Source organism: Nothobranchius furzeri, chromosome 10, assembly GCF_043380555.1.
Source record: "Nothobranchius furzeri strain GRZ-AD chromosome 10, NfurGRZ-RIMD1, whole genome shotgun sequence".
NCBI lineage: Eukaryota > Metazoa > Chordata > Actinopteri > Cyprinodontiformes > Nothobranchiidae > Nothobranchius > Nothobranchius furzeri.
The window spans coordinates 40,447,377-40,468,595 of NC_091750.1; the positions used below are offsets into that span (position 1 = coordinate 40,447,377).

The 21,219-nt window shown below is 43.0% G+C and overlaps 1 protein-coding gene across 4 annotated transcripts in view; it reads left to right on the plus strand.

Annotated features, from left to right (window-relative positions):
* Positions 1-21,219, plus strand: part of LOC107386033 (cell adhesion molecule DSCAM) — a 151,262-nt gene that overhangs the window by 34,509 nt on the left and 95,534 nt on the right. For 3 of the 4 annotated variants that reach the window (XM_054730422.2, XM_054730420.2, XM_054730421.2), the window contains exons 2-3: positions 7,145-7,462; positions 8,032-8,181. The exons of the other annotated variant lie outside the window; for it this stretch is intronic. In XM_054730422.2, the coding sequence (XP_054586397.1) occupies positions 7,145-7,462; positions 8,032-8,181 (468 nt within the window). The remainder of the gene's footprint in view (positions 1-7,144; positions 7,463-8,031; positions 8,182-21,219) is intronic. 4 annotated transcript variants of the gene reach the window in all.

The window sequence follows — 21,219 nt, forward strand, 5'->3', positions numbered from 1 at the left end:
GTTCCCAAAACCAAATGTATGTAAATTTGCAAATAAGAACTTCCAGTTAACTCTATCGAAATCCTTTTCTGCATCCAGAGATAAAATACTATCTGTCTACTTACTACTGTAAGAGAAATCTATCAAATTAAGTAATCTATGGGAGTTTGTGGATGACTGCCTCCCCTTAATGAAACCAGTTTGGTCAGAGTGTATTATGAAAGGGGTTACCTTCTCTAATCTTTTTGCCAGGGCTTTACAAATTATTTTGAGATCAACATTAATAAGAGAAATTGGGCGATAGCTGGTAGGAAATAAAGGGTCTTTGCCTGGTTTTGACAAGAGACTAATATTGACTGAATTCATGTTTGGCTGTAATCTGCCACTCTCTTCGATTTCCCTCACCATTCTGGAGAATGTTGAAGCCAGAATGATCCATAATTCCTTGTAGAACTTTGCTGGGAACCCATCTGGACCTGGAGCCTTCCTGTTAGGCATGGGTTTAAGGGCTTCCTGGAGCTCAGCTGATGTTAGTGGCGAGTCCGGGACTGTAAATTGGCTATCTGATAATTTAGGAAGTGTTATCCTGTCAAGAAACTCATTGATTTTGTTATTTGATGGGTTTATCTGTGGTGAGTGCAACGTTTGGTAAAAGTCTCCGAAAGTGTTGTTTATTCTTTCTGAATTGTCTACTACATTCCTGGTTGAGTCTGTAACAGTAGATATGGCAGTTTTCTCTTTATTTATATTTAATTGGCTAGCTAAAAATATATCTGATTTATTACTATGTTCAAAGTTTTCTATTCGTAGTCTTTGTGCTAAAAATTGTCTTTTTGTCAATAATTCCAAGTTCTAATTTAGCTTTACATAATTTGCTCATTAACTCTTCGTCTGTGGATGACTCTAAAGACGTAATGATTTCTTCTAACTCCTGAATTTTTGTTTTCTGTATTTTTTTCTTATGTGATGAGAAAGATATTATTTTACCTCTCATCACTGCCTTTTCTACCTCCCATAGAACAGATGTTGATGTTCCAGGCAGGTCATTATGTTCTAAATATAAAGCCCACTTATTTTTAAATAATTCTATAAATCCTTCGTCTTTAAGCAGTGATGTATCAAACCTCCAGTTTTTGCTTGGTGGGATTATCTTCTTATTTACCAGAGTTAAAGAAACCGGAATATGGTCACTGACAACTATAGGGTGTATCTCAGTTTCTGAGATGTCAGCAATCAATGCTGACTAGAAAATAATCCAAACGTGAATGAGAGTGATGGACTTGTGAGAAAAAAGTATACACTCTACGGTTAGGAGGAAGAGATCGCCGTGCATCACAAAGCCCATAATCATTCATGTACCGTTTAACCATGTTAGTGGATTGCCAATTGCACTGAGTCCCAGCTGTACTGAGACTGTCTGTTAAAGTATCCATCAAAAAATTAAAATCTCCTCCAAGTATAAGTGGACAGTCCAAGTGTTCGGAGAGTACAGAGAAAAAATGATGAAAGAATGAATGGTCATCAATATTTGGACAATTTATGCTGACGATACATAAGCTTTGATTCTGTATTGATATTTTTAGCATTATAAATCTACCCTCTGGATCTGAAACTGTGTCCAAAACTGTGAAATTGATGTTTTTGTGTATTAAAATAGCCACACCTCTTTGACTAGAGTTATAGCAGGCAGAGAACATGCTGGGAAACTCAGGTGTTTTAAGTTAATGCGCAGATGTGGCCGATCTATGGGTCTCTTGTAATAAAATTACGTTTGTCTGCACTCTTTGTAACTGATCAAAAATCTTTAATCGCTTCTCTCTTGAGCCAGCTCCATGTACAAACATGACTTTTTAAATTCATACTGAGATAGATTTTAAAATTGAATAAAAATGGCTTAGTTTTAATTTCAATAAGTCCATCTACATCAATATTTGTTTCTTGTATGAAACAACACAGTAACATCACAATTTACGGCAGGCAAGGACTCAGACACCAAGTATTGCTGTTAGCAAGCCTGCTAACACAGAGCTAACATGTCTCCTCAGGAGAGCTGAAATATCTGTAGCTTTGTGGTATTTTAAACTGGACAGCCAAGTCAGAGCTACAGACACTTGTAATGTGTGCTTACTGAGCATTCAATATGCTGCAAAGGACAGCTCTATGATTTGCTGCCTTCAAACACTCTACTTTTGCTTTGGGCTTTTCCGTTCAGGCATCAACAAAGAAAATCACCTGAGGCAGGCATTGCAGATTTGCAACGTTAAAACCTACCTACCTGTTTACTCCACACACGTGTTTCATGAGCATTTTTAACTCAGAAGTACCCCTAAATTCAATCCAGTTCAATTCAATTCAAGTTTATTTTTATAGCACCAAATCAGGACCAGAGTCATCTTGTCTCAGGGACCTTCACATAGTAAACATTCCAGTACAGGCCAGTTCATTAAGCCAATCAGAAAAATGTTTCCTATATGAGGAACCCAGCAAATTGCATCAAGTCACTGACTGGTTTCAGAGTCTTTATAGCAATCCTCATACTAAGCAAGCATTTAGCAACAGTGGAGAGGAAAACTCCCTTTTAACAGGAAGAAACCTCCAGAGGATCCTGGCTCAGTATAAGCAGCAATCCACCATGACTCATTGGGGATAGAGAAGACAGAGCACACACACACACACACACACACACACACACACACACACACACACACACACGCACGCACGCACGCACGCACACACACACACACACACACACACACACACACACACACACACACACACACACACACACACACACACACACACACACACACAAACCAAAGCCCCCTTCAGACAGGCCATGAAAAACGGAAATGTTCCGGACTCTGTCCGTAAGACCTTTGTGTCTGAATACAAACATCCGGATAACGTTTTCCGGAATTTATCCGGATGAAGCCCCTAGTAACAGGTCCGGACTTGTTACGGACAGGGTGGCTGCTTCAGACTGGTGAGGTATAGTTCCGGACAAGGGGGGAGGGGACCGGGGGACACTGTGCGCACCTGGATAGCCCGCCGATGTAGCATGCAGCGAACCATGGCAGCTCGCCTCCTACGGTATCGCCTAGACGCACGACGGAGCGCATCACACCGCTTCAGTGATTCCTTTAACCATTGAGCTTCATCATCCAGGTCTCTTATGCGTCTTCGTGTGCGCAGAATTATGCTTAAGCGCCTCGTGATTTTTATCTTGAGAGGCGCTATAGAAATTATATTTTCTTCTTCTTCTTAACATAAGTCCGACCCCCCCCCCCCCCCCCCCCCCCCCGCCGTCAGACATCTGGAACTTTTCCCTGCTGTGTGAACGCAGCCGAAAGGACAAGTTCCGGTACAAAAGTGGTGTGTCTGAAAACACAGTTCCGGTTAAAAACTGGATTCAATTGTCCGCAAATGTTCCAGAATGTCAGTCTGAAAAGGGCTCAAGTAATGTTTCTATGGTTACATTGTGATTTCTTAGTAAATATTCTATTTGGTGAGAGATAAACATTATTGTATTTATCTTAGTGAAGCTATAATTAAAGAGTAAACTAGTAGTAGCACATTCAATGTCAAAGAGAGTGAAATGTTATCAGGAGAGGGAGAATGTTTACAGTTTTTTACAGACGTTAGGACCCACTTCTCAATACCTAGGTCACATTTGCAAAACTCTACATACAGTGTGCACAACAGAAGTCTATGTGGGCCAAATTGAGGATCAATTATCATTGCTTTGGCACAAAATGCATTGAGTGACTACATCTCTCAAATGTCATGAAGTCCCTTCTCACTCAGACGCAACAACTGCCAAAACTCATTGTACTAACAGGACACTTTGCACTTGCTTACATACTGTTCACAAAACTGTAAAACTTATGTTCAAAACAGTAACATACTGCAAAACTGAATATGACAGCAAAATCCAACAGCAATATGTTATTGAAACATAAATGCAGTTTAACCAGCCACAGCTGACTCTAATTGTAGATGAACGGCTGCACAGGTGTTACACTTTCAATGTCATTATAAAAGTACTCAATGCCAACATATATAATTGTATGGGACAATGTGGCATTTCACCACTCCCATGCAGTCACAGAGTGGTTTGTGGCCCATCCCAGAATGGAGTCACTTTTCCTCCCACCTTACTCTCCATTCCTCAACCCCATAGAGGAATTCTTTGCCTCATGGCGGTGGAAGGTGTACGACCATCATCCACATGATCAAATGTCCCTTCTGGATGCAATGTATGCTGGATGTCTGGACATCAATCAATCAATCAATGAATCAATCAATCAAAGCTTTATTTATAAAGCGCCTTCCGCAACCCTGTCAGGAAGCCCAAGGCGCTGAACATGGTACAGTAGAAGGTAAATATATTGAATAAATCAAAAATAAAAGCAATTCAAATTACAAAATACAAATTACAAAAAAAGGTGAAACATTCTGGTACAGGACAAATGTGTAAAACAATGGATAGAGTGAACCAATGAAAACTCTGAAATAAATTCAACATAAAAGAGGGCCAAAATCAAACATGTTCAGGAAACGCCAAGCATATCAGCAGTAGATTGCCAGGGATGGATCAGGCATGCCAGAATATTCTTTCCTAGGTGTATTGCCCTAGATGACATGAGATGTGATGTGGATGAGAACCTGTGGCCAAATGGAGAAGACCGAGTAGATTAGCATATTGAATCTGTAACAGTGGATGTTGTGTTTACAAAGTCTTGTGTTTTGGAAGTACTTAGTGCAAAAACAAATACCATTATAAATAAATGAACAACATGAAATATTGACAAAATCTGCATCATGTCTGATTCATTCCAGTAACATCTATTGGAAGTATGAACAGAGATGTGTCCTTGTTTTACACAAGAAAATGCAATGCTACATGTTGTTAGTGTTTTTTAGGTCTTTGTTTTGTGGGTGAAAAAGTGTGTTTGTCGGCTGTCAACTTTTGCTAGTGTTCTGGAGGAATGAGTTTTTTTGAGACCTGAATGAAGTGTTTTGGTGGTTGTAGTGCATTTTGAATGTGAAATGAACTGTTTTGCCAAGCTGAAACTCACTTAGGAGAACTGTGTGAGGTGTCTGGCAAAAGTGACATTAATATTGAGAAATGGGTCCTAACGTCTATAAAAAAAACTGTAAGCGATTCCAGCAATGTGCCAGCCGATGGCCCCATCCATGAGGCCACCACAGCTCAGCAGACCACCATTGTAGCTTCTTCTGGGGAGAAAAACACTTAGAGAAAAATAAAGTTAACAACTGAAATTGCAGGAAATAATGCAGTTAAAGAGCAGATCGTAGAAGAGAGTAGTCGAGTGTGGAAAATGGTCAGTATGTCCTCCAGCAGTCTAAGCCTATAGCAGGATAACTACAGAGATTACTCTGGATAACCTAGCCTCTTAGATGGAGGCATGTTGGAGGCAGGGCAAGGGAGAGCCGTCTTTACTGACTGTACACTCCACCTCCCTCTACTCTCCCTCTTGTCCAGATCTGGGCTAACATCAGATTTTAACCATAGACCCTATCAAATAAAAATGTTTTAAGCCTAGTCTTAAAAGTAGACAAGGTGTCTGCCTCACAGATCAAAGCTGGGAGCTGGTTCCACAAGAGAGGAGCCTGATAGCTAAAAGATCTGCCTCTTATTTTGAGATATTCTGGGAACCACCAATCAACCTGCAGTCTGAGAGCGAAGTGCTCGGTTAGGAACATATGGAACAATCAGGTCACTGATGTATGAGGGAGCTTGATTATTAAGAGCTTTGTATGTGAAAAGGACAATCTTAAAATCTATTCTGAATTCAACAGGCAGCCAATGTAGGGAAGCTAAGACAGAAGAGATATGATCTCTCTTTCTAATTCTCATCAGAACTCTAGCTGCAGCATTTTGGACAAGCTGAAGACTTTTAACTACATTCTGTGGACTTCCTAAGGGTAATGACTTACAGCAATCCAGTCTTGATGTAATAACTGCATGAACTAGTTTTTCAGCATCACTCCTGGAAAGGACGCGTCTAATCTTTGCAATATTCCGAAGGTGGAAAAGGAAATCCTACAAAGCTGTTTAACGTGGGATTTGAATGACATGTCCTGGTTGAAGATAACACCAAGGTTCCTTACTTTGTTCTCTGAGATTAATTTAATGCCGTTCAGGTCAGGCGATTGACTAAGCAATTTCCTTTTCTGAATTTCGGGTCCAAAGATGAGAATTTTAGTCTTGTCTTGATTTAAAAGCAAAAACTTTTGAGTCATCCAATTTTTTATGTCTTCACGACAAGCCTGTAATCTACCTAACCTATCAGGATAAATATAACTGAGTGTCGTCAGCATAACAGTGGAAGTTTATCCCATGCTATCTAATAATTTTACCAATTGGAAGCATATTTAGTAAAAAAAAAAAAGAATTGGTCCAAGCACTGAACCCTGTAGTACTCCACAAGTAACCTTGGAGTATGAAGAAGATTTGTCATGTACATTTACAAAATGAAATCTATCAGACAGGTAGGATTTAAACCAGCCTAGTGATGTTCCTTTGATCCCTACAACATGTTCAAGCCTTTCTAAAAGAACATTGTGATCAACTGTGTCAAAGGCAGCACTGAGATTTAACAAGACTAGAACAGACACAAGATTCTTATCTGAGGCCATGAAAATATCATTTGTAACTTTCACTAATTCAGTTTCAGTGCTGTGATACTCTCTAAAACTGGACTGAATTTCCTTAAACAGATCATTAGTGTTTAAATGCTCACATACTGTGCTGAATGTCCAGCAGTTTCTCCAGTGACCTCTTCTTTGCCACTGTCACCAGTCCAGCTGGCCAACGACAGAACCGGCCCTCCTGATCAGCTTGTCTAGTCTGGATGAGTCCTTTTTAGCTGCGCTACTCCCCCAGCACACCATAACATAACACAGGACACTGTCAACCACAGTCTGATAGAACATCCACAGGAGCTTCCTGCAGATGTTAAATGATCGCAGCCCCTTGAAGAAGTACAGTCTGCCTTGTCCCTTTTTGTACACCTATTTTTATGTGTCCAGTCCTACTTGTTGTCCATCCACACCCCCAGGTGTGTTAGTAGTCATTTGTAAAAGTGAAGTAAAATGTCTGGTCTAATGCAGTTTTGTTATCTTATTTGTCTCTCTGCAGTTTTCTGTGAAGATCTACGTTCCAGCTTATATTTTGTCAATGCATCTGTGCAAGAGGTAGTGTTTGCCAGCACCACAGGGACATCAGTGCCCTGTCCTGCTGCGGGCGTGCCCCCTGTCTCACTGCGCTGGTACCTGGCCACCGGCGAGGAGATCTATGATGTGCCAGGGATCCGCCATGTGCACCCCAATGGCACCCTTCAGATCTTCCACATCGCCCCTTCCAGCTTCAGCAAACTCATCCACGACAACACTTATTATTGCACAGCAGAGAACCCCTCAGGGAGAATCAGGAGCCAAGATGTCCACATCAAGGCTGGTCAGTTCATATTTTGTCCTTTGGTGTCTTCTTCATGTGCAGTTGTAATGCCTCTGGGCTGAAAATGTTGGCAACAATTTATGAACAACATTCAAGAGGGAGTCTTCAAAAAGTCTGGAATTATTCACAAAGGTTCCCAGTTTCCTTTCTTGCGTCAAAGAGTCTTGCATTCTTGTTATGAAATATAGAAATTAGGAACATGTTTAAAAACTGGCAAATCAACTCCACCCCGAACAGCCAGTGCATTTGGCAAGAACCAGTTCCAAAAATGTCTCAGTTGTTTCTCAATTCAGTGTCCATAAATTAAAGTGTTGTTCATTAAATGAGACGATTAACACACTTAGTGTGTAAACTTTAAACCAGTTCTCACAATTACTTTTATGTGTCCTATGTGAACCAACTGTACATGAAAACATGTGGTGAAGGTGTCATACTCACTAGTTTAGTGAGTCCAACAAATATTCTTTTGCCATTTTCTTCAGCTAGTCACAGATATTTGCAGCTCATTGAGGTTCTGACTCGAGCAGTTCTACTTAAACTCTTCTCACCTCTTGGTCTTCATCTCTTAGTCCTACGAGAGCCGTACACTGTTCGGGTGGAGGACCAGAAAGCCATGAGAGGCAATGTGGCGGTCTTCAAGTGCATTATTCCTGCCTCAGTGGAGGGCTACATCACTGTTGTATCCTGGGACAAAGACACAATGTCAATCAACGCTGAAAGTAAGACACAGCATTTTAGTTTTCCACGGTAGTTGTTTAGATGCCTGAGAAAACCTGTGTGGTCAGCTTGGTGATTGGTGTTTTTTCATGAATCTCCCTAAAATGTTATGCTAAAATTATTATAATCATATTGCGCTCTGCTTGTGCTTCAAATGTGCTGTTGTTGATTTTGTTTGCAGCTAGTATACAATGGGTGCCTGATTTTGCTTTAATACAGAGAAGCAAGACAGGATGTATACATGCCTGACCCACAGACCTACCACACATGTAGAACACAGTCTTGAATGTATCTGATCTATGAATAAGTGGATGTGTGAAACTCAGGAGGAAGATCTGAGTTTCTAAGACAAGCCAGAAGTTTGAGTATAGTTCATGGGCTAGCTTAATGCAATGCACAACTAGGTCATCAGCATTCACTCTTAGTTAAAAGAAAACCTCCATCTCACCCCCCACTGGTGATCTCATCTGCGCAGTATCTTAGCTGTTCCTAGAACTGCATGCTGACTTCTTATGACTTGCTTTACTTGTTGTAGGTATTTGGCTGTGGCTCCATATATACAGTGCTCAGCATACATGAGTACATCCCCTTTAAAAAGTACACATTTAGCCAGTAGCTCAATGAACAAAAGAAAAATTTGCAGAATTTGCACAAGGCTGGTTTTGTTGAACATGTGTTTAACTCCATAACACAAAATTAAGGTTAACTATATAAATTGCATTTCTTGCAGAAATGCTTTTTGAATGCTGGATAGCCTAAACTGTAAACTGAATCTGCTGAATAGCTGAAGTGAAGCTGAAACTAAGCTAAATTGTCAAAATGAGCTGAATGTATTTAAAGATTAGAAGCAAAAATCACCAATAAGTGTAATAAATCTCAAAATGTAGGTGAAGCATGGAGAGAAAATTGCTTAACAGTGGAAAACTGAAAACTTTGAACATTGTTTAAAAAACTAGACAGTTGAAATGTTTGAACACCTAGCATTTGAGTAAGAATTGTTTAAATTCAGTCTACACATTAAATCACGTGTGTTGAGTGGATATGACAACGGACAATTGATGTGGACATAATAATTAACAAATGTGAACAGTTACGGGACTGAAAGAACTGGTGAGGGACTGCACAAATATAAATTGATATTTAAGTTTAAAAAGGGGGTAGAAATAATAAGATTTTTCTTCTATCTGCTCCCTTTCATTCAAATATATATTGTGTTTTCATGAATATTGTTTAGTGTCTGTTGTGTTATTTTTTATTGAATGAAATAAAGATAATTAAAAAAAAAAGTTGAATTTTCACAATGAGCTGAACCGTGAATTTAGCAACATTTGCTGGCATCTGAAACTGATAGATTAACATATGTTCATATTGTGTTATGGATGATTGAATGGTTGGATGGATAAAATGATGGATGAAAGGATTGTTGGATGGATGGATGTTAGATGGTTTATTGAATGGATGGATAGATGGATGAATGGATTCATTAGATCAAGCCAATCAATTTGATGTATCATATGTGTGGGTGTGCCCTCCCATTTAGCCAGAAGATGATTGAACTCTCTCAGCCAATTAAAGAGCTGGGACAGGGTTGGGTGATTTCTTGCCTTCTTTTGAATAACATTTGTATGTTAAAGTATCTTGATACAGTAGTGTCTAGAAATTTACAAAATGTTGTCGCTAAGTCTGTTATCATGGTTACGGATAGTGCATTTAAAAGTTAGTACAAGATTCCGGAGACCAAGCCTGTCCATTTGATGTATCATATGTGTGGGTGCTCATTCCTGATAGGACAGAACACTCTCAGCCAATCAGAGAGCACCACTGTTTTCCAGCCTTTTTCCTTAATGTTGTTGAAGCTGCATTGAAATAAATCGGAAAAGCTGCAGATCAAACAATGCAGCTAAAAGACAGAAAGCGAGAAACACACCGACACATACACATGTGTGCTCGCACACACACACACACACACACACACACACACACACACACACACACACACACACACACACACACACACACACACACATACATCCATACACACATACATAAGCGCGCACGCACACACACACACACACACACACACACACACACACACACACACACACACACACACACACACACACACACACACACACACACACACACACACACACACACACACACACACAGAAAGATAAGCAGACAAGCAATCAGACTTTGATCCTTTGATCTCTTAATTGCTTACATTAACAGTTAACGAGTGAACTGCACGTGGTTACATTCGTATGCTCCCTCAGTTTTCAGTTTTTAGGTATGACGGAATGTGTCGCCATTCAACAACCACTGCACCTATTGAAAAAATTCAAAAAGCGTGAGTGGCAGAAGGCTTTGGTGGTTATCCGTTTGAATGTTTGTGTGCCTACTTTGAATTGTCTAGAATTAGAAATAGTCTTGAATTGTCTGTGTTGGCTGAATAGGGTGAAGGTCTTCTTTGCTGAACACATCTTTATAAACATTATAATTAATCATTATTATACCCAAAGCATAATAATCAATTTCATGTAATTAAAATACCTTTATATCTGAACCAAGTGATCATGTTGTAATGATTTATGTTAAACAGTAATAAAATCATAAGTTTATTAATTAGTATCTAATTATTATCATCATGGCTTGAAGTGTCCTTCTCCTGGGATGGATCAGCAGATGATGTTATGATCTTGAACAGACATCGTGACTTCTTGGGTTTAATCTGTGGATTAAAAGTACTGTCTGACCCAGCTTGACCCAGCTGGGCAAATGTGACCTTTGGCAAAAATCAGAGAACCTTCATGCCGTTACAGATGGGAGAAAATCTGGGTCTCTCCTCCTTCTGAGGCTTGTAGAGAAATAACCGTAACAAGGACAAAATGAAACCCAATCTGAAAAGCTGACAAAAATTCTGACTTTTTGAGTTATAATTTGTTTCGGTACTCCAAATGGTCTGGGTGTTGGAAAGAGTTGTCGTCGTCGTCTTCCTTCGCTTATCCGGGTCCGGGTCGCGGGGGCAGCAGCCCAACTAGGAAGCTCCAGACCGTCCTCTCCCCAGCCACCTCCACCAGTTCCTCCGTCAGGACCCCAAGACGTTCCCGGACCAGATTGGAGATGTAACCTCTCCAACGTGTCCTGGTGTCGACCAGGGCCCTCCTGCTGGCAGGACATGCCCGAAACACCTCCCCAGGGATGTGTCCAGGAGGTATCCTGACCAGATGCCCAAACCACCTCAACTGACTCCTTTCGATCTGGAGGAGCAGCGGTTCTACTCCGAGTCCCTCCCAAATGTCCGAGCTCCTCACCCTATCTCTAAGGCTGAGCCCAGCCACCCAACGGAGGAAACTCATTTTGGCCGCTTGTATTCACGATCTCGTTCTTTTGGTCATTACCCAAAGCTCATGACCATAGGTGAGGATTGGGACGTAGATCGACCAGCAAATCGAGAGCCTGGCTTTCTGGCTCAGCTCCCTCTTCACCACGACAGATCGGCTCAGCGTCCGAATCACTGCAGATGCTGAACCAATCTGCCTGTGTAGTTGTTTGACCACCTCAGCAACTTCTGCCCCCGAGATTGGAAAGTCCATCCCCAGGTCTCCTGGCTCTGGCTCCTCCTCAGAATGCGCGTAGGTGGGATTGAGGAGCTCCTCAAACTATTCCTTCCACCGCCCGACTATAGCTCCAGTTGACGTCAGCAGCTCCCCATTCCCACTGTAAACAGTGTGAGCGAGCTTCTGCCTCCCTCTCCTGAGGCGCCGGACAGTTTGCCAGAACCTCTTTGGCGTCGATCGATAGTCTTTCTCCATGGTCTCACCAAACTCCTCCCACGCCCAAGATTTTGCCTCGGCAACTGCCACTGCTGCACCTCGCTTGGCTATCCGGTACCCGTCTGCTGCCTCCAGAGACCCACATACCAGCCACGCCCTGTAGGCCTCCTTCTTCAGCCTGACGGCTCCACGAAGCTCTGGTGTCCACCAGCGGGTATGGGGGTTGCCACCACGACTGGCACCAACAACCTTGTGACCACAGCTAGCAACAGCCCCCTCAACAATCGCAGAGTGGAACAAGGCCCACTCGGAGTTGATGTCCCCCACTGCTCTTGGGATGCGGTCCAAGCTCTGCCAGAGGTGGGAGTTGAAGACCGTCTTGACCGGTTCTTCTGCCAAGCATTCCCAGCAGACCACACTATGCGTTTGGGTCTGCCAGGTCTACGCCGCATCTTCCCCTGCCATCTGCTTTACCCAGCTCCCATGCAAGACTAGTCATCCTGGTTGCCTGTATACGTCTTTGAGGGAAACCACAGAGACACTGCAGCTCTTTGAAGGGATGCATGCGTCACTTCTGAGTCTCTCAACCACGTTTTTCTGGCTAAAGGCACCCAATAACATCAGTTAGCTTTATGTATGCTGAAGTAGTTAGTAGCTACGCCCGTTGGCTCTAAGCTCCATGTAGCTTTGGGTTAGCTTGTAGCTACATTAGTACAGAGGTCATGGGTGTCAATGATTTGCTCCCACCTTTACAGCCCTACTTTCAGCTCCACCTCTTTTCCCATTTTTGAATTGTCTGGGCTAGACACATTGTGTTACACAGCCAAGATGGCAGTGATCAGAACTGCCCATTTGGCTTCAAAAAGGCCCCACAGGAAACTATGGGTGGGGCATGTCTAGTGTTTTAACAATCAATGGTTGGAGCTTGTGAGGACCATACATAGGTGCCTAAAATGTCCTTTTGGCATTTACTTTTGTCCTGAGTCTCTTCAACGATCAGGTGATTAAACTTTCTTACTGATATCTGGAAAAACCACCACGTATTTAATAGTTTTAGTCTTTTTTTTTTCCAATGTCAGAAGCCTCGGTAGTGTGTGGAAAATCTACAGGCAGCCTGACTCCTCCTCTTCACCTTGGTCACCAGTCCGATGTGTGTTTGTGTGTGTTTTCACATATGGACGATGGTAAGGTGAGTCCTTCACTAGAGCGCGGCTGCTTGCCGTGTCACTTAGCCTGCCTGTATTGACCCATTTCTCTGGCTGATAGGGTGCACTGCAGAGCTCTGATCATTCAAACCACTTAAATGGAACGCTCTTCTGCATGATTGTTTCCCAGCCCTGGGGGAAAATACACTTTATGTGGAGCATTTAGCAAATTCAATAGACTAGTACTAATGTCACTTTGCTTTTGGACGAAGGGCAAGTACTGGCTTGCAACTGTTTCTGTTTTGTCGAAGTTTCATTTTTGTATGCTGGGGTAGAACGAACCATGTTGAAATCTATATTCATTTGTTGATTGCACATGAATGGATTTGTTCTGCTAGCATGTTTTCAGACATAAGTATGTGTTTTTAGACTGTGGAGTTGGGTTTATAGCACCTTCCAACTGCCCGAAGGCGAACCGAAGTGCTGCATACACATGAAAACATCACAGACCCATACAATGGTCAACAAAAATAGATGAAAACAAATAAAAACAGATAAAAGCAGGCGATAAGAGCAAGGAATGATACAAAATAAAAACTAGATAAAATAAGTTAAACAAAACTGGATCAAAATTAGTTCAATATCAAGTCACCCACTATCAGAATATTACTCCACTCCCACTTCCTGTTTGAAAAATGCAACAAATGCTGTTGCCTAGCAGACCGAGAGGGTGGAGCTGCTAACAAATACACACACACAGGCTCACAACGACATTGTGACATCATATGATACCAGCTAACATTCTAGGGTACCTCTTAGCCAATAGCGATGGCAGATTTAAATTCAAATGCTGTGCAGAGTTTTTACCTGAAAACGGCACAACACTGACAGTTTTAGGCAGAAAATGTACATTTTTAACTAAAATGCACTTAAGTGCAAAACTGTTGACTACACATGTCTGCAGCACGATTAGACACGCATTTATATAGTTTATCAGAAAAAAAAAGTTGATTTGGGGGTGACTTGCTCTTGATCTAAAAACATGGCTAGCTCACATGCTGAGGGAACACCTCTGTAAAAAGTGAGTTCTCATCCGACTTTTAAAAACCGGTGGTGAGGGTGCTTGACGAACCTCAAGTGGAAGACCATTCCAAAGCTTTTGGGGCCAGAACGGTAAGAGCCCTGCCTCCTCTAGTTGAGCATGTTGCTCTTGGAACAACTAGTAAGTCTGGCTATGATGACCTAAGCACATGGGACAGTTTACATCGGGTGAGTAACTCAGTCTTGAACTCTGAAAGAGACCAGTACAGCGCAGCGGGAGATCCTCCCGACCAAACAGCGGGACAGGAACGGATGCTGGTGGATCCAGCAGAAACCACGGAGACACAAGGTTACAGCTGGGGCCCTGCAGCAGCGACAGTGGTTTTTCAACCTTCATTTTACCAGGTAAAATGTTTGAGAACATGTTCTCACTTACAAACATGACCTGGCCAAGAGGTCTCAGAAGGAAGTGCAAATAAATAATAACAATAAACAAAAATACAACAGAAAAACAGATCATACATGATAGGTTATCAACAGGCATTAGAAACATTTGAATGTGGGTCTGAAAACTAAAAGAACATATACAGAATCATTACATCATACAGGGAACTGCATGTGTGTATGTGTGTGAGTGTGTGTAAATATGTGTGATCTGGTTGATCAACAAGAGCAGCAGTCAGTTATAATCTGGACAAGTTTACATCTAAAGATTGTAATTGGTGGTGTTTCGTAAACTGTTCCAGTCATGCTGCTGCAAAGCGGCCAGAGACTGTAGAGGTGTTGGGATGATGAGCTGATGTTCACTAAACCTAGTGTGATATTTATTATGGGCCAGGTGAAGAAGCCAGGGCAGATAGGCAGGTGTCTTGCCTAGAATTGTCTTGTAGACAAAATAAGCCAGTGATGGAGTCTCCAGGTGTGAAGGGTTAGGGTTAACCCACCAGTTTGTAGAGATCGCAGTGTGTAGATGGGGCATCAGTGACTAAACGATTGCTGAGTGACAAGGAGTGCCCAGTTTTTTAGCGCAGAGCAGGAAGCCATTTTGTAGCTGATGTCACCGTAGTCCACGGTAGGTAGTGTTGTCATTCTAACAAGGATGTGTTAGGCAGCGTGTGTGAAGGAGGCTTTGTTACGAAAAAAAGAAAAGCTAATCTTGCTTTGATTTTTGTTTGCAGATTGTTGATGTGAGTGGTGAAAGATAACGATTAATTCATACGCTGAGCCTGAATTTTTACTAGCCGCCCGCCTCATTTCCCCCAGCGTGTCTTCCCGCTGGGCGTGCCCAGCACTCGGTGCACAGAGACAGGTGATCCAGGCAGCGGTGGACGACGGAAATCCTGGTCTTGGTTGCAGACTGAAGTTACCAGATTAGCAGCCGGCCGAATCTCTAACAGAGTTTCACGGTTGTAGGTCAGCCATGACAAAACAAAGAGTTGTAAAATCAACAAAACACAAACAAATGGAGTGGCAGACGACATGCCACATGCACAGACGCCATTTTGCAACATGGAATGGATCTTCGGAAGCCTACATCTGAAAAAACTAGAACTTCTTCCACTCTTATTGTTATGGACACATGCTCATCACTATCGAAGTAAAATGTTTAGCTTAAGCAGTAAATTTTTTCACATGTGGAGTCATCAGCCATGTAAACGCTGTCAGAAAAATCAGGCAGCCACCGATCTCCCACGGTAAATAATGGATGACAGAAGCCTATGAGTCCATAAGCAAGTGGTCTTTGTTCACGTCTCAGTGCACGGGGCTTCATCCATTTCCCTCAATCCCTGATACACACACTTAAGAGCACTCTTTGTGTGTGTGTGTGTGTGTGTGTGTGTGTTCTTGTCCTTACTACATACTGAGGATCATTTTCACTTTTCCCTACAAAGTGAGGACATTTCTCAAAGTTAGGACATGTTGGTTGTTCTCACATTTTTAAACTTACCAGTTCTTGTTGGAGGTCTGGTGTGAATCAGGTTTTAGTTTAAGGATAGGGTTAGGGTTCGGAGTAGATCAGGGTTAGGCACAAAAATAAATGGAAGTCAATGCATGGTCCTCACTATTGAAAGACAGACATGGGTACGCACTTGAATGTGTGTGTGTGTGTGTGTGTGTGTGTGCCTGTCCTACTAACAGAACACCAAAAATGCACTTGGATTGTTAGTCGTGTATTTGTTTTTTGAGCTTTAATCGTTTTAAGCTGATCAGAGTGATCAGCTGTAAAACTGCTGCTGGAAGGATGAAAGCAGAAGAGGTCTTGTATTGTGAACTAGGTAACCTATCAACCATCTTTTCTTGCAGTTCCAAAGCAACACGCTTTGGGTCCTGGTGGACTTGTGTGGATTTCTGTGGGTCTCTTGTCAGGATGTGTTGTGGTGATTTGAGTGTCTGCGGCTGTGCAGGACCATTCCCCAGGTGCAGCCTTTGCTGCAGTCACTGAGGAGGCCTTGTAGTCATTTGCCTCGGCCTGAAGCTGCCTGCTCTGCATTCAGCACCAATCGGGCTGAGAGTGGGTCCAGCCTGTAGCCACACACACACACACACACACACACACACACACACACACACACACACACACACACACACACACACACACACACACACACACACACACACACACACACACACACACACACACACACACACACACACACACAACACACACACACACAGGGCTTGTTTATTCGGCACAGGAGCTGAACAAGAGCCATTGACCTTCTCACAAATTCTCTTTGCGAAGATCTTCCTCCCATCACATGTACGTGTTTTATTGTTTATCCCTCCCATTCCTAACCCTAACCCAATGGTCTCCAACGTGTTGCTAGCAAGCTACCAGTAGCCCGTGATGCACGTGATGATGTCGCTCGCCAGCCATCCTGACTTGTAATTAACGAGGGGCGGATTTTTGATTTAATGGCAAGCCGTCCCCGTTTTCTGTAATAGTATCTAATCTAAAATTAGAATTATCTGTAAGTAAAATAAAATCTGATAATTGCACAAATGTTTCGGCAAACACGTTGTACTGGAAACATGTGGATGAATTGATTAGGCGGCAGCACGGATCCCGTCTCTGATCTCAGCAGCTGCAGCTGCAGGTAGATGAAGACGCACCTCTAAAGAAGACACGGTGACCTGGTTTCAGAAAAACCTGCTTAGTAAAATAATTCTGTCTGTGGTAATAACTCGTTAACACAAATTTTACGTTGTTTGTTTATCAACACATGAGGATGACAGGCTTCCAAACTCTGGACATCTCCTGTGGTTTAGTTTTAGTTTCAACACATCTCAGCTAATTGTCCAAGTTCATGATAGAACATGATTGTGAACTCTCTCTTTTTTCTCTGGTCTGTGTTGCACACAACTAACCCTGTTGTCAACAATAAACACAGCAGAGTCATTGACTTGTGAAGCTAAACGTCACTTTTTCTTTTACCCCGTGTCCTGTCTGGCTGTGAAGCAAACAGAATTAAGTCTGAATGCTGGTGACAAGCCTTACAGATTTACTCTCAAGTGGAGCATCAAAGCTTCTGCTTTTAATATACAATCAATGATGAACAAGAGTCTGCTTCTTGACCTGCAGAAAGAGAAAAACAACACACAACAATACATCAGGAGCAAGCTATCACTGCGTCAACCTGATGAGGAAATATAAAATCAACATTGTTTTACTGAACTATCACACGATAATAAATCACAGTGCATTTAGTGCCAACCACAGCCTTAAGACCTGTGTTGAACGTGCCCAAGTCCATACTTATGAGAGCACCATGTGAGCACCTGTGTGTGTACACGCGCTTGTTTATGTAAGGTTTCTCTATAGGAGCGTCCAATAGAGTGTGGTAGGCGCCACAGATCTGCCCCCCAAAGATGTGTAGGAGATGGAAGGAGCTCCAAGTGCCAGAGATCCAGGAGCTGCCACAGAGCACAGGGACCCCAGGGAGGCTGTAACATGAAAAGCCCCTGCCCCCTCCCGAGAGGCACAGAGGATCGCCCCGGGGGGCCACAACCAGCAGCCGGCAGAGTCCCGCGAGATATCAGCGGCAAGCCCACAGGCTCGCCCGCAACCTCCCACCCCCCGGCCGAGCCTGGAACCCAACGACCCGATACCCAGGGGTGACCAGCCCTGCCGGGGACCCAACAGAGCCCAGGGACCCAGACCCTACCAGGCAGCCACCGGGATTAATCAGGCAGACGCCAAAAATCTTAAACCCCCTGACCCGGGAGCCACGAACACTCAGGCAGGCCAAGGCACCGCACTCCACACCAGGTGTGGCAGGGGGCGGGGAGACGAAGATGTGTAGTAGCACAAGAATTCTCAGGAGAGGGAAGGCGTCCAAGACCCCACCTGACATACACAGCCATACACAAACACACTCACACACTCCCTCCCTCATGCTCACACATACGACAACAGTTTTTACTATAGACTGTACAGTTTTATTAACACACACACACACACACACACACACACACACACACACACACACACACACACACACACACACACACACACACACACACAACCTAAGACTTACAAAAGTGAACGCCAGACACACACTCACGCTCCCCATTCACACCCTATTCACTCTAGTCCTGATACTGCTGCACAAAGGGTACAACCATCATCTGTTCCCAGAGTTCGACCCTTTCTGCTGGGGTGATGATGAGCAGCACCCCCCCCCCCACACACACACACACACACACCTCAGCTAAAACCTGCTGAACTTCACTTTAATGAGCAGGAAAACAGAAAAACGATGAAATGAATCAGGAATGCAGGAAGAAATGTAACTTCTGTCTTTATAGTTTTTACTTCAGTTCAAAGTTTTTAAGATTTTGGGTTTTCCCCACATTTAGCTTGTATTTTTTAAAGATATCTTCAGATTTATTCATTTGATGAGAACCAAAAGGGTTCAGATGAAAACAGCTGGACTTCTTTGGTTTCTTGAAGACGTTTCTCTTCTCATCCGAGGAGCTTTGTCCATTCTAACTGGAAAATGGGAGAGTCAAGCTTATTAGCTGTTGCTCTCTGTTGTTGTTTAAGGAGCAGAAACTACTCCTCTCTTACACCATCTATCTTCTCTGTCCAGAATGCATACTTAGTCATCTTCAAAGGTGTGTCCCTCGTCCTTCAGGTGTAGGAGGACTGTAGAGTCCTGACCTGAAGAGGTGGCTCTCCTGTGTTGTACCATGCTCTTATGTAATTGTTGTTTAGTTTCCCTGATGTAAACATCTGGACAGTCCTCACTACCGCTACAGCTAAGCTTGACTCTCCCATATTCCAGCTAGAACTGACAACGCTCCTCGGAGGAGAACGGAGTTGCCTTCATCTAAACTCTTTGGATTTCCCTGACCTGGACGACGAGAACCTTCAGCAGATTTTGATGAGAACATTTGTTTTGCGTTGCTTGAAAAAAAAAGAAAGTGATTGGATGAATCAATTTCCCAGTGTTAGTGTAATTTTTGAATAAATAAATAAATAAATTAGTTTCTACTGGCAACACAGAAGAGATAAAGAAAATGAAAGGGTGATGAGCTACAGGTAGATGGAGAGCTGCACCACCACTGAGAGATGGAGTTGGCTGTTTCTCCTCGTTGGTATGAATGGAGACTCACGTTATAATCAGTATGGGCTCATGGGAGTGGTGGACATCCTGTATCTGTGCTCAGCCCAAGTATCTGACCGGCAGCCCGGCCAGCTCCTCACAGAGCCCCCGGTACGGATCTAGATGCTCCAGCTCTCTCCATTCAGCAGCTGCCCTGTCATTTCTGATCTTTCACTGTTTCTTTCATGTCTGCTGACATCTGATGTGTGTGTCAGAGTTACTTCTGCATCCAGAAGATGGATGTTTTAAAAACATCCTCTCTAACTAACACATACGTAGTCACAAGGACGTACCATGAACAAACTGTTGCTGCAGGAGTCCAGGCTTTCTTCAGATAGTCCGGGTCGCTTCCTATCATCTCTTTCGTATTTTTAATGGAGGAAATTCAATAAAACTTTTTATCAAGCCTCCCACGGACTGAGTTATCAACCACACAGCAAGAATGATCCATCTGCTTCAGTGAATCCTCCTTCAAACGTGCAAGACAACAAAATTATGAACTAAATATGCTGTTTGTTGCCACCCAGGTCACGTGTTGCAATGTGAGAAACAAAAACACCAGATCCTCCTTGAGTTGGTCTAGGGTTAAGTATCAGCATTCCTACCAAACGGCTGCTGGATGTCAGTGACTGACTGACCAACGCTCCTTCTCCAGACCAGCTAAACCAGGCTAATTCTGCTGTCATCGCTGTTGTGACTAATAAAGCTTGCTAACAAAATCATATTTACCACCCAGAAAAACGAGTACACAAAGGAATATTCAACCAAGCTTCATTCTCATGTGCGCTGAGGCTAAGTCTCCACGATGAGCGCTTCAGCCAGCGAATGGGAGCAGACGGCTTCTTTGATGTGTTCAAATATTTAAAAATATTTCCTTTGGAATATTGTGTTGGCTTTTTCACTGGAAATGTTTCTGTTTTCTGTAGCTTAACTATGAAGTAGAAGTGAGTCTGAACGCCAAATCAGCTTGTTGGAAGTAACTTGATGCCAAACACATGACAGAGGCTTCATGCTGAGGTTCTGTGTGTGTGTGTGTGTGTGTGTGTGTGTGTGTGTGTGTGTGTGTGTGTGTGTGGTGATTTCCAGCCTTTACCATTCACTGCTGCTGTAATGAGCATCTTTGTAGCGTTTTCTTAGCGTGCACGGAGAAAACTCGGCTGTTGGGGGCTAAAGAGGGCGTGTGTGACGGCTTTACTGGTTCCTGCCGTTGGCGGACAAAGAAAGAGGATAACCAGCTTCCTCATCCTTTTTTTGCCTACTCTCCATCCTGCCTGCCTCACTATGTTGACAGGCAGGATTGGGACTCTGACTTGTGACAGGCTGGATGTTTTCGTCCTCTGCGTGCTGTGAATGGCCGGAGCATCGTAATTCACAGAAAAATGGGTCAGGTGGCCTGTGGAGAGCCAAGCACTCACAGACGAACAGAAAGACGTACCTACAGGAGCATCCCAAAGAGCAGGATTACTCTC